Source organism: Strix aluco, chromosome 4 (genome assembly GCF_031877795.1).
Source record: "Strix aluco isolate bStrAlu1 chromosome 4, bStrAlu1.hap1, whole genome shotgun sequence".
NCBI lineage: Eukaryota > Metazoa > Chordata > Aves > Strigiformes > Strigidae > Strix > Strix aluco.
Genome location: NC_133934.1, coordinates 94,954,935 through 94,967,979, shown reverse-complemented (window position 1 = coordinate 94,967,979; position 13,045 = coordinate 94,954,935). Strand labels below are relative to the sequence as shown.

The 13,045-nt window shown below is 39.3% G+C and overlaps 1 protein-coding gene across 1 annotated transcript; it reads left to right on the top strand.

Moving 5' to 3' along the window:
- The first annotated feature begins 62 nt into the window (after positions 1–62).
- On the top strand, positions 63–11,143 carry EIF2S1 (eukaryotic translation initiation factor 2 subunit alpha). Its single transcript, XM_074824431.1, has 8 exons — positions 63–204; positions 2,135–2,376; positions 3,915–3,994; positions 4,474–4,625; positions 7,300–7,406; positions 9,261–9,358; positions 10,167–10,310; positions 10,597–11,143. Exons 2-8 carry the CDS (start codon positions 2,136–2,138, stop codon positions 10,720–10,722), a joined length of 948 nt encoding a protein of 315 aa, XP_074680532.1. The 5' UTR covers positions 63–204; position 2,135; the 3' UTR covers positions 10,723–11,143.
- Positions 11,144–13,045: the final 1,902 nt, after the last annotated feature.

The following is a 13,045-nucleotide window of genomic DNA, read 5'->3' as shown; positions in this document are numbered from 1 at the left end:
CTAGCAAGGGGCGGCTCTCTGGCCTCGACGCTGAGACTCTATGGTTGTGGGGCGCCGTGCCGGCCTCTCGCGTGCGGAGGAGCGGGAGCGGGGCGGGCAGGCGCCTGCGCGGTGGGGCGGCGGCGGCGCACGCTGAGGTAGGAGCGGGACCAGCGCGAGACTCCGGGCTGTCGGCGTAGAGCGGGACCCCTCGGCCGTTGCCAGGTAGCGGCTGCGCCCCCGCCTGCCCCCCGCCGCGGCTCCTCCCGGCTGGGACAGCGCTGTGGGATCGCGGTGTCGAGAGGGGAGCCGACGCGGCGGGGGGCTGGGCCCGGGCGCTTGGGCCCGGCCCGGGCGGGGCGGGAGGGACCGGCGCTGCAGCTGCGAGCTCTCCAGCCCTCGGGGCCGTGCTCCCCGGGGAGCCGGCCGGCCTCTCGCCCTCACTGTGCTAGAGGTGGGCTTTTCCCAGCCCGGCAGCGGCTGCCGGTCGCCCTGCATCCCGCCTCCCTTCTCTGGTGCCGTAGCCGTTGTTGGGCATCGCCCGTGTCGGCGGCGCTCCAACGGCCGGAGGAGTCGCTGGTCAGAAGGGACTCCATTTTCGCCAGCTTCCGCAGACTTGTGCAGCCGTGGGGACTTAAACCTTTGCTGAGACGTTTCTAGCGTCTTGGAAAGATTATTTCCAGCATTGGCGCTATGGACACTGTGTTGCTCCTGCGAGTCTTCCACGGAAGGCCAAAATAAAAAGCTTGTGCCTACGGAGAGAGGAGTACGATGCTCTGCGTGCAAAGCGGTGTTTGTCTATTCTTGCTTGCTGTGGTTGGGGTTTGTTGCTTGGCAATATGTCTTTATTTCTTAAGTAGACATGTAGGATTGATCTGAACTACATTAAGTGGAACTGTAAAGTTTCTAATCTTGAAGATCTTTGTTCAGCTTCAAATTATATGAAATTACAGGAAACCTTTAGAGGAGTGCTTTTGTAATCCTTTACTAGTCTGTATTTCCCCTTTCTGAAAGTGAAAAACGGAGATAAGGGTGGACACAGAGTTCTGAATGGTATGGCCATGTTTATGTAGCATTTGGCTTTGCCATTTTACTCAGTTTTTAAATTCTGATATAGCTAGACAGCATTAGCACTGCTGTAAAGATCGAGAGTAAAACCAAAATCTTGAGTACAACAAACCTCCTGAAGGAGTGATACATTTGACTTGTCATTTTAGGCTCCTATTTCTGTAGGAATCTTTCTGTGTGAAACTTCTAGGCATAGACAAAAGGAATTGAACAAACCCGGTTAGCAGTGATGAGTGTGTGGGTTCATCATCGGGAAAATGAAGCAGTTTAAGCATTCCTTCTTATTACTACATGATTATGAAGTTGGTTTTTTTTTTAATATATAATGAAAGGATGCTGTTTTGTTTTTCAGGGGTTTTTTTTTCCTCCTGACTAGCAGTATGTTGGGGAGTGCTTTTTTCCTTTAGTGCTTCATTCATGTCAGGCTAGTTCTGTCCTCTGTTCTGATTCTTGCCTTTGTTTTCTTTGCTGACAGCTGTCCTCTGGAGCAGGTCTTACAGGATTATTCCAAATATCTTGTGCCAAGTTTAGAAAGTGATCTTCTGGAGTGTAGAGTCTGCTCCTCCTCAGTACTACAGAAGCTTCACTCTACCTCTTGTTTTCTCAGCCTCTCACAGGCTATCTTATATCACAGATACCTTTGTGAGCAATGCAGGCTGCTTCTCTCCCACGTCCTCCTGTTAAAATCAGATTTAAAATTTTACACGGCCTCATGAATTCAGATGAATGCAAGGTGTGCAGTGCCACCTTTTCACCACTTGAAGTCTCCTCGCTACAGTGTGCTATGTCTAGGCAGTACAACAGAGTGGATAATAAAGTCTGGGTGGCAAGCTTTTTCTACTTTAATGCAGAAAATTAGCATCTTAGCAAATGGTTGTGGTAATACTAAAATATTAGTTAATTTATTGTTTAATGTCTTTTAAAAGTATGAATTGCAGAAGTCTGATCCTAATTTGCAATTTTTTTGTGCCAGTGTTCCCCTCTCTCCTCACCAGTCCTTGCTGATTTTTTACCATGTTTGTAGAAGTGAAATATTTCACAGTGTACCGTGAAATAAAATCTTTGTTTCTTTCTGCTCAAATTCAAGAATGCCGGGACTAAGCTGTAGATTCTACCAGCATAAATTTCCAGAAGTGGAAGATGTAGTGATGGTCAATGTTCGGTCAATTGCTGAAATGGGAGCCTATGTCAGCCTGCTGGAGTACAACAACATTGAAGGCATGATCCTTCTCAGTGAGCTGTCCAGAAGACGTATTCGTTCCATAAACAAACTGATCCGCATCGGGAGGAATGAATGCGTCGTGGTCATAAGAGTTGACAAAGAGAAAGGTATTTGGGGATATTGTATGCTGTGTCAAGATTGAATTCATAGAGAGAAATGCAGATAAACTAGGTGGCTTAGGTATTCATTGGTTTTGCCAGGGGTTCTTTTTTTAAAGCGCTTAAGCAAAATAGACCATCATTGTGCCACCTGATACTTATGGTCATTCTTCCAGTTCCTCAGTGTTCTTTGGGAATTGGGTTGATGCAGGTCAATCACATCAGTAAAGATCTGCTTCAGTGGCTCCTCACCAGCTCAGTGTTTGGTCAACAAAGCATAGTGAAGTGGAATTTTCTTTTGATATCTGTGTAGATTTTCTGAGTCTTAACTGAAGAGGAGAATCATCTGATGTAGAGATAAAAATCTAAATGTTGTACACTTAATGCTCAAAGTCCGTCCTGTTCCTTAACAAGTCTTGAACCTTGGCTATAAAATAGATGACATGTATGTAATTATTGTACCACATGAATTCTGTAGGTTACAAGTTGAGATGGTACAGGCAACTTCTGTCTTTTTCCTGACTTCTGAACATTTGAATCTTTAAAGGGGTTTTTTAATATATTTTCTATTTAGAACATGCTAGATTTAGATAATACTGTTCCATGTGATCTTTAAAATCTGTATCTAGGTATAAAGAAGTAATAAAAATAAGCACTGAGCACATCTCCTAGAAACGTAACTGTTAGTATGATGTTCCTCAAGTAATATGCTTCTCTAGAATACTTCTGAAATTGCAGTTAGCTCTGAGATTAAGTAATGAATGACAGGATAATAAAAAACAGAGAGGAAAGAAAGACAAGAAGAAACTTATTTCAGATAGATCTGAAGTGAAATAAGTTTCCCAACATCTCTAATGAAAGAATACTTCCTCTTATGAATTAATTTTGTTCTCATATTAACAGACACACATCTGAAATTCATGTAGTGGTCTTTATTGAATCTTCTGGAGAACCTATAGTTCATGAGAAGTAGGTGGAGGCCTTCTCAAATTTGCTAAGAAATGGTTCAAAAGAAGTTTTTTCACAGGCAGTTCTCTCAAAAGGGGTATCCAAGAACTTAAGAGTCAGAATTTGAGGCCAGGCCTACTTTTTTTAGGAAACCAGAGCTAAACTGATAGAGTGCCAGCCTTGAATCGTGAGTTGAAAGCTACAAAAATATGCATCAAACTTGCTTCTTTGCATGCTGGTATGATTTTTGCCAAAACTGCGTACAGCAACATAAAAACGGATCACTGATTGCTGAAATATTATGAAAACTCCTTCCAAGTTTGCAGAGAAAACATTAAGGCAGTAATTTTAAAGAATGCTGTACAAAAGATTTGCTATTGTAAGTATTTACAATTGAAAGAATAATATCCTGATTTGGATCATAATTTGATCACATTCATTAAAGTTTGGTTTTGTTACTTTCTGGAGCAACATCTAGGGATAGTGTTGGCAAGGGGCAAATCCTGAGCCAGAGCGTGTGTTCTTTATGCGTTTCTCTTGAAGCAGTTAGACTTAGTTTGCACAATGCCTGACGCTTTCAAAATGGTTTTCCCTAATAGGTTATATTGACTTGTCAAAAAGAAGAGTTTCTCCAGAGGAGGCAATCAAATGTGAAGACAAATTCACAAAATCAAAGACTGTAAGTTGCTTTGGTGTATTCAGGGACTGTGTATTTCCAGCTTCTTTCCTGAGCAACCAAAACACACAGACATAAGATAATATGAAAATGAAGTATTGTTCTCATTTATTAGGCATAGTCTATTTCTCATTTACCCATGCAAATATATGTAACCAGTTCATCTGTCCATGAGTGCTCTGGTAAGCAGCTTCATAATTAATGAATAGATCAGGGAAGAAGTCAGTTGAAGATTTGTGATGTAAAGGGGTATATTTAAATGATCAGAGATCCAAAAGTATGTGTTGGTTTAGCACACTGTGGACAACTTTTATTGAAAAGGCAAGCAGGTAGTTTAAGGCATTGGCTCCCATCCTTACTACTGTGTGGTCTTAGGTGTCTGAGTAGAAGGCTCACCATTAAATATTACTCTTGATTCTAAATTTTTGTCTGGTTTTGGTATTTGTTTTGGGGTTTTCTTAACAACTCCTTTTGTGTTCCAGGTTTACAGCATCCTTCGCCATGTTGCTGAAGTCTTGGAGTACACTAAGGATGAGCAGCTTGAGAGTCTGTTCCAGAGAACTGCCTGGGTATTTGACGACAAGTACAAAAGACCAGGATATGGCGCTTATGATGCGTTCAAGCATGCAGTCTCGTAAGGACATCTTTTCTACTTCTGGGGGCTTATTTCAAATTGCAAAGAAATATTTCCTGCAGTAAATCCATCATAACATTCTTTTGATTTTGGTTCCCTGCCCCCCACAGAGTCAATATGTAGAATGTACTGGTCAAGTAAACCTAGTAAATTTTGACATCAGTCTTGCCTATTGTAGGTTTTCTGTCTTACTGCTCTCTTCAAGTTCCCAATGCTCTTGAGAAAGAAGGTTCAGAGTTGACTTGTTTTTATCCATCTTTGAGTCTGCCAATCTGTGTACATCAGGTTTTTAAAAGCAGTAATTGAGTTTGATGTGGAGAAATACTGAGGCATTGGTGAATAATACAGTTTAAGTGTAAAAGAAACAGGATTACAAACACTGGGGAGTTTTCTCTAGCTACAGATGATCCTGTGACATTTCAAACAGAAGAAGCACTGATCTTGGTTTGTCTGTCAGAATTTGCCAGTTCTTAGTCCCAAGCAGACTTATCAAAAATACCTAGTTCTGTGTCTGAAAATATTTCTGCTCCCAGCTGTCACTCTTCCACTGCACTGACAGAGTTTTTCTTTCTTAAATGCAACAAGCTGGCTTGTTACTTCTCTACACTTTCAAGCTTAAAGAATGGGAATGGGATCATGAACTTAGAAATGACATTATGAACAGAAAGAGATGGAAGTTGTGGTGCTAAGGGAATATGCACTGAGATTACTCTTAATTTCTTATGGAGTCTGATATTTTAATTTCTTTCAGAATTAACCTAGTTGGTCTCCTAAAAATTCTATTGTAAAACTCTCAATCCAAAAACATGTCTCAATAAACACTTCCAATTTTACACTTTTATAGCACATAAACCTATGAGTGATGAACTTGAGTTGAACGCTAGATGGCAGTAATAAAATTTTAAAAATTGTGTTGACTTTACGAGGCGGGGCACTTTATAGCCTTTTGATTAGTTTAAAACCATCTCTGGTTTGGGGGAAGAGGCAACTTGTATCTTTGTTTAGACTGAATGTGTTCTGTTTCAGAGAATAATAATTATTTTCTAATGGTAGCGGACTTACTAGTAAAGGGCAAATCTGGGTTCATTGCTGCAGAAGGAATTTCAGATCATTCTGTAACTGTAAATACTTAGTTAAACACCTGTATAATAGAAGAACAAAAAACTGTAGTTACACTGGCTGTTTAAGCTTCTCTTAAACTCAGAAAAATTCCTGAACACACATGCCATTTGTTGTTCATCTGCTATTCAGTTTGGACCCGTGTCCATCAGTAATGCCTTAAGATTTCTGACAATGGACTGCAAGTTTTATTTGTTCCCATTGTGCTCCTACATAAAGCTGTAGCTGTTGAGCAGAAAAATGTGGATATTGCTATCTTACTGTGCTTGCTGAAGCGCTTGCAGGAGGCTTAGCTTGCCCTCTAAGAATTTGACTTGTTATTCCTTTGGTACTACTGAGGATTAGTGTTTTGGTGTTTCACGCAGCATGATACCTGTGGCAGAATTTTAAAGTATATCTGCCCCAGTAAAAATTAATCACCGAGGACCTGTTTGTTGAATGTCTACCAAATGCTCATGAAAGTAACTCGGAGATTTAACAGGATGGATTGTAAATGAAGAAACAGAATTTGCATGTCAAATAAATCACTTGTGCCATACAGGTTCATGTTCTGATGTGTAAAACCTGCCATGTTTCTGGATTCTGTTTGCTTATGTTTGGCCCTTCTACTGCCTATACTCAGTATATAAAATCATGAAAGATGATGTTTTATTAGCAGCAGAGACCAATCTCCAATATTGCCTCTGGTTTTCTGGCCATTTTAGTTCATGTTTGCCTGCTAGTAATATTGTAGGTGATCTGGTATTGTGTTTCACAGAATTGCAACTCTTGTCTCTGAAGAACAGGAACAGTTTTTGAGTAGTGTTTTGGTTTTATTCTCCATTTGAGATATATTTTGGATAAAATTAGTATAGCAATAGAGAATTGACACCACTTCTTCAAATAAGAGCTGCTAATTTATATTGATAAACAGCAGAGTTTGCCTCTGTGATCCCTGGATTTTAAACTGTTAGTTTGTGATTTAAAAAACCTTTATGCTTTCTTTAGCCAAGAGTGTAGCCGGCAGATAATATCTATATGTGATCCGGTTACTGTTGAAAAGGAGTACAGAATAACGTGGAGTGAGTATAGGTTACTTTGTAGAATGACAAAAATCTTGCATTTTGAGTGAAATGCTAAAATAACTCAAAAACCTCAGATTCATTATGGATTCTCTTTCATGCGATATGGGTTTATCTTCACATTGGAGGGAACATAAATACCAAGCAACTGGGTATTGGTCTCATTCTGTGTATCACATACAAATGGAGCTGGACAGAAGTCATTCCTTTGCTTAAAAAAAGAAAAAAAAATCATTCAAATCTTTCCTTTCAGGAACAGATTGAGTAAACTATTTATCTGCTTTGTTGTGAAATGCTTCCAATAGAAAATACTTTGGAAATAGACGTGTTTATTTTCTTTTGGTGTTTCAGTGGACTCTTGAGAAATTTCCCTGTTTTCTTTGCCTAGTAGATCTCTAGAATTATGCATAAGAATATGAAATAGCACCAGCAGTTAATGTTGTGTTATATTCCACTTCAGTGTAACTTCTGTAATGTTGCTTTGCTTGGCTCAGAGACCCTGCAATCCTGGATAGCCTGGATCTGACAGAGGAAGAGAGGCGTGTATTGATTGACAATATTAACAGACGTCTGACGCCGCAAGCAGTCAAGATCCGAGCTGGTGAGTTCTTTCCAGATGTTCATTGAACATTTCTTGACACTTAAGTCAAGTTAGTGTATCTTGTTCCAAACTATAAATTCAGTTAAAACTAGTGGTTTGTAGTGCTGATAGTTGAGTGGAACTGTTCAGAATTAAGTTGCCTTAATCAAGGATTGCTTGCAAAATGTCTCTGTGGGTTCTATCCCGAAGTGCAAGGTGGTCTGGCTTTTATCTTTTACCCCAAACTGCAGATTCCTTGGGTCACAAAGTAGTTGTCCTGATACACAATACAGTCTATCATATTTAATTGGCACACAATGAATTGAAATATTTTATAGTTATTACTGCATCCACAATATTATTTTTCATTATTCGAAGTGTTAAATTTATTGATTCCCTAACAGGATGATTGATCTCTGTCAGCATGGCTACAGCACCTGTCTTAGCCTCTTGCTCATGAACATGTGAAAATAGTTCTGACTTAGCTCTGGGTGTATTTCTAACTGGTTGGTTGCAAACCATTTGGCAGGATATATTAGCTCAAGCGTAGCACATCTCTCATGTATTCATAAAGCATATGAGCTAGTTTGTCTCTTACTAATTCAGTGCGGGCAGAAGAGGCACATGACTGCACTACTGAAGAAGGCCTACTTAAAACTGTAAATCTGGTTGTACAGCTAACCGAATAGCCTAAAAGCACGCTTGCCATTAAACAGACAGTGTGGCAGAGTCATGTTTTTAACTAGATTGAGAAATTGCCTCTGCTCTGCAAGGATATATTGAAGAGCATTAGCACTTGTTGATTACTGTGGAGAGAAGAAAATACAAGTCATATCCACATGACAGTGAAGTCAAGAAGAGTGCAAAAAGTAAAGTAATGAAAAATTCCTTTACCTATTACTTTAGATCACCATGAGTTAACATAACTTCAAAAATGTTAAGTAGGATTTGATTGCAATGAAGAATGAAATTGCTAACATGAATAGCACTTCATTAGTTTTGAAACTAAAGTTACTTGATGAGCATGTTCTCTTACTTCCTTTGTCTTGCCTGTCTTGTTCTGATGGTCTAAGTTGGTTTTAATTTTGTCTTCAAAGCAAGCGTAGAAACTTTTCACTGACTTGTGGTCTCATCCTGAAGCTGACTGGGATGCTCTTCTTTAAATTTGTTTCTGATAGCTGAGAATTAGCAGGTTGTTGTTAGTCACCTGGAAGTGAGACTAACTTCTCTGTGTAGCTTAGTCTTGCACCATTGCTATGTAGGTAAAGGAATCTTTGTAATACCCTGATTAGTCTAAAGACAGATACGACCAGCATTAGTCTGTGCCTTAATTTCCAAGCATCTACAAAAAAGTTATAGCTAACTGTCATTTTAACTGAATGTTATATTATAACTTACCTTAAAAGCAATTCCAGTGCTCCTCAAGTGATGCCTCCATGCCTCTGTTGTAATTGCTGACAGAATTCCATGAATTTGTGGATGTGTTCTTTATCAAGTTTCATTTTTCCTAATAGATCTTTAATTTTCTCTGGTATTTATTGCTTTTATATCTTAATTTCTCCATGTGAAATACAGAATTATTCCTGTTGAATTTATTGGGTGAGAGATGAGTCAGTGTGGGTGTATAATTCATATCTTGGCTTTTCAAAGCACAGTATAAAATGTTGTATGTCTGAAGAATTTATGAAGAATTTTACCTCAACTTGCAAGTCAAGAAAGTCAAATACCTTCCTCAGCTTTGGGAGCTACTGAGGCTCTCATTGTGGATAAACATTGGATGCTAAAAAGCTTTATTAAAGCTTAAGTTAAAAGCTTTAAAGATTCTACAGCTTTTGGTAACTTTAAAGTTTTGTTATTTATATTCCTCTGTCCTAGATATTGAGGTGGCCTGCTATGGTTATGAAGGCATAGACGCAGTAAAAGAAGCTTTGAGAGCAGGCTTGAACTGTTCCACGGAGAACATGCCCATTAAAGTAAGCGTCTGTTGTAATAGTGAAATCAAAAGCAAAGTTTTCTGATGCCCTTTGGGTGTCAGTAGCACACAGCTGCAATTGTCACAATCATGCAGCTGAGGCTGGGAAGCCATGTACTTCCCTTCTGATTCCTCTCTGACAGGTCTGTAGCACAGTTCCTTTCAGCTGTGTGCCAACTGTGCTCTGGCTTCCCAAGTTCCAGAAGCTGTATTTATTCTGTTCAATTTATTGAAGTCTAATATTGGCACACTGCATACCTGCTGTTCCTTTACTCAGCCTTAGGTAGGGAGCAATAAATTTTATCTTCATGTATAAGATTGCGTAAGAAAAGGAATGTTTGCTCCACGTGTGTTTGAGTGTTGGTAGAATGGCTGCTGTACCCAGGCCTGGTTTTTCTTCCCCAACAATTTTAGGATATTGAGTGTATTACTGAGTAAGTGTTTTCAAAAAACTTGAAAGTACTTCCTTCTTTTGAAATTATTTCTTATAATGGTTTCTTGTAGCAAAAGGAAAAGTTTACTTCCTCAGTCACCTTAAAAAAAAAAAAGTACTGGTTGTAACACTTTTAATTGTAGAAATAACTGAGGCTGATACTAGAAATCAGACAGGCTGTGCGCCTTCTTGTCTGCTATTTCAGTCCAAGTTGTTTATGCTTCAGGAAATGGTTTTTCTAATGTGAAAATGTTTCTTCTCTGAATGGTAGTCAGAACAGTGTTGTCCACTTTGCTTTCAATGTTTTTCTTTCTTTGTTAGTGAATTTGCTTTTTTATTTCCCTCCCCCCCGTCCCCAATCCCTACAATGTGATAGATTAATCTCATAGCCCCTCCTCGTTATGTGATGACTACTACAACACTGGAGAGAACTGAAGGACTGTCTGTTCTGAATCAAGCCATGGCTGTAATTAAAGAAAAAATTGAGGAGAAGAGAGGAGTCTTTAATGTGCAGATGGAGGTAAGAACTTAGTACATTCTAAAATGTGATTTCTTATTTTCCTTGAAAGAGCAAGATCAGTAGTGCTAGGAGAAATTTTAGCAAAAGGGTATTAAAAACTAAAAAAATCCCAGAACTTCTGTGTTCCTTAAATGAACAAATGACCAAAAATTCTAATTTTCCTGTTTTTTATTGTGCGACTTCAGGATGTATCTTATGTCTTTATGTAGAATCAGAGTCTACAAATATATATGGTGTTCCTTTATGACAAGTTTACCGTGTGTTCTGGTTTGTTTCTGTTTTTCAGCCTAAGGTGGTTACTGACACAGATGAGACCGAGCTTGCAAGGCAGTTGGAAAGACTGGAGAGGGAAAATGCTGAAGTGGATGGGGATGATGATGCTGAGGAAATGGAAGCCAAAACTGAAGACTAAATGTTCTGGGATATTTAGAAGAGAGACCATATGAAAAATTAGAGACCCCATTGCAAACACTCTGGACTAAATGTTTCCAGTATTGAAAACTTCAAATGCAAATACTTGAAGTGTTTTACTGTTCTAAAAAGACCAAAATATAACAGGCTCTTCTAAATAATGTGTAATGCAGCAACTTACACAAATTGAATCCTTTGAAAGGAAGGGGCCTAGTCAAATTCAAGACACAGATCTGTCCAGAAGGAGGTTGCAGCCCCATGCTTAACATTTTCATATATAACAATTCTTAATTGGTGATTACAGCTCAGAGCACCTGTTAATGATCTTTCCTGGGAGCACCAAATCCAAGCAAGCTGAACAGTTCTATACAGAATGTATTTGAGCAAATATTCAATAAATTTCTGGGCTATGTAACTCCCAAGATTTTTTTTTTTTTTTCCTGTTTTGTCACATGGCCTAGAGTGGTGTGAATATAAAACCTGGAAGGGTGTGATCAGTGGGTGACTCCCCTTTAACTTTGAAAGGGCTTTCTTTTGTTTGCTTTAAATCAAGCCAAGAAGGAGTGGAACAAAATGTTTTCAAGTTTGTTGATGCAGACTTGTTTAAAAGAGCATTTCCTTTATCATCTGATATTTAGGGACTGAGAACTTGAAAAATTTGAAAATAGCTTGTTACCATTCCAATAACATAGTTGATAAATGAAAAATTCCATACAGTTGCACTTTGCTCCTATAGGTAACTAGAGCAGAAGCTTCAATGAACTTACTCATACTTCAGAATAGGCAGTACTGTCTTGCGAGCTGACTGCTGCGTGACCTTCAGTTCTGCCCACCCTTAATCTGGTTTATGCTGGACTGAGCTCTTCACTCTAGAAACAACCTGTTTATCTTCTCTGAAGAAGAGAAACAAGATGTGCTTTCTATGTTGGAGTATAAAAAAAAAAAAAAATTAAAAATCCTGTTTTTCTTGTGTCTGTGAACTGGGAGGAGGAGTTTTGGTTTAAGTAACCTTTCCAAATTGCTAAGTTTTTTAATATATTTACATCTTTTCTTTATTGTCATGTCCCATATTGCCCATCTCCTTTTTTTCCTCAATATTTTGTGCTGGTAGAGGCAAAATGCATGAAAAATGAGCCTTTGAGCCTTACCTACTTAATACTAGATACAAGAATTCTTAATACTAGTTTGTAGTGCCACAGTGCAAACAATATCATTGCTACGTGGTGTTGCCACAAAAGGCATTCACAAAGGGATACATACTGCAATCCATGCTTGGTTATAAGAGAAGTTCACATTGCCCAACTCTTAATAGTAATGCAAAGCCGAAAAAGTTAAGTAACTTCCAGTCTTCGCAGAACATTGGAAAATGCCTGAATGTGTCATCACAAAATCAAGAAACAGACTTTTTTTATGGTTATCTTCTCAAATTTGTCTCTTCAGAAGTTGAGTCTGGCAGCCTTGTCAGGGCTTGAAGTTGTGATAATGTCAGTTTCCTCTTTGAACAGCTCTTCCAACTTCGCCTGTTTACTAAAGTAGTGGTTTGACTTCCATTAAATGCAGTATGTGGGTACTCAGACCAGAGAACCAAGTGTTTAGAAATGTAGTCACCGTGTGATCTGTGCGCCAAAATGACGCTCTAAAGGAAAGCACTGAAAAATGAGCCACGCGTGCTCTCCTTGGAGTGCTCTCAAGGGGTTACAATTAGTATTATTTCTAAGAGCTGTTTTGGTGTGAGTATCATTTCTGTCAGTAACTTAGGCAAAAGTTTGATAAACTTGTTCAGTAGGTACAAGAGCTTTTCTAATTAGAGCCTCAACATGCTGGCGTACACAATTCTGTGTCAGTTTTGAGTGTGCAAAGGATGTGTAAGGGAGTGCTGAACCTGTGAAGGCTGTGCTGGGCCTCGGCTGTGCTGCATCAGTTGCCGTAGCCAGTGACTTGAGGATCTTCAGAAGTTGCTGAGATAATACCTTCTATCTCAGCCAGTCTATTTTGTATGCACAGAACTGCATTTGTTTACCAAGTGCTTAAAATAAGGGTCGTGTGTTTTGTGGGAATGTCTCGCTAAAGCAAGGTAGCGTATTCCTGCTGTTCATTAGCAACTCTGCTGTTTGCTCAATTGTAATTGCAAGGCCAAAATCTCCCCTTGCACTCATGTAGCCAGCTGAAGGGGAAGGTACAGCTATACCTGTGGACAGGGCTTGGCCTGATGTGTTAATTATAAGGATCTCAGCTTGACTTTCACATCCCAAATCAATTTTGTAAGATTGGCACCTTGGAAACAGTTTTACTTGTAACATCTGATCAGGACTCATTAATACCAA

What these genes read in the sequence shown, in the direction of transcription:
- EIF2S1 (XM_074824431.1), top strand. Translation starts at nt 2,136, where the DNA reads ATGCCGGGACTAAGCTGTAGATTCTACCAGCATAAATTTCCAGAAGTG. An exon ending in AAGAGTTGACAAAGAGAAAG is followed by an intron (nt 2,377 to 3,914) that starts GTATTTGGGGAT and finishes TTTCCCTAATAG; the next exon opens with GTTATATTGACTTGTCAAAA. An exon ending in TCTTTAATGTGCAGATGGAG is followed by an intron (nt 10,311 to 10,596) that starts GTAAGAACTTAG and finishes TCTGTTTTTCAG; the next exon opens with CCTAAGGTGGTTACTGACAC.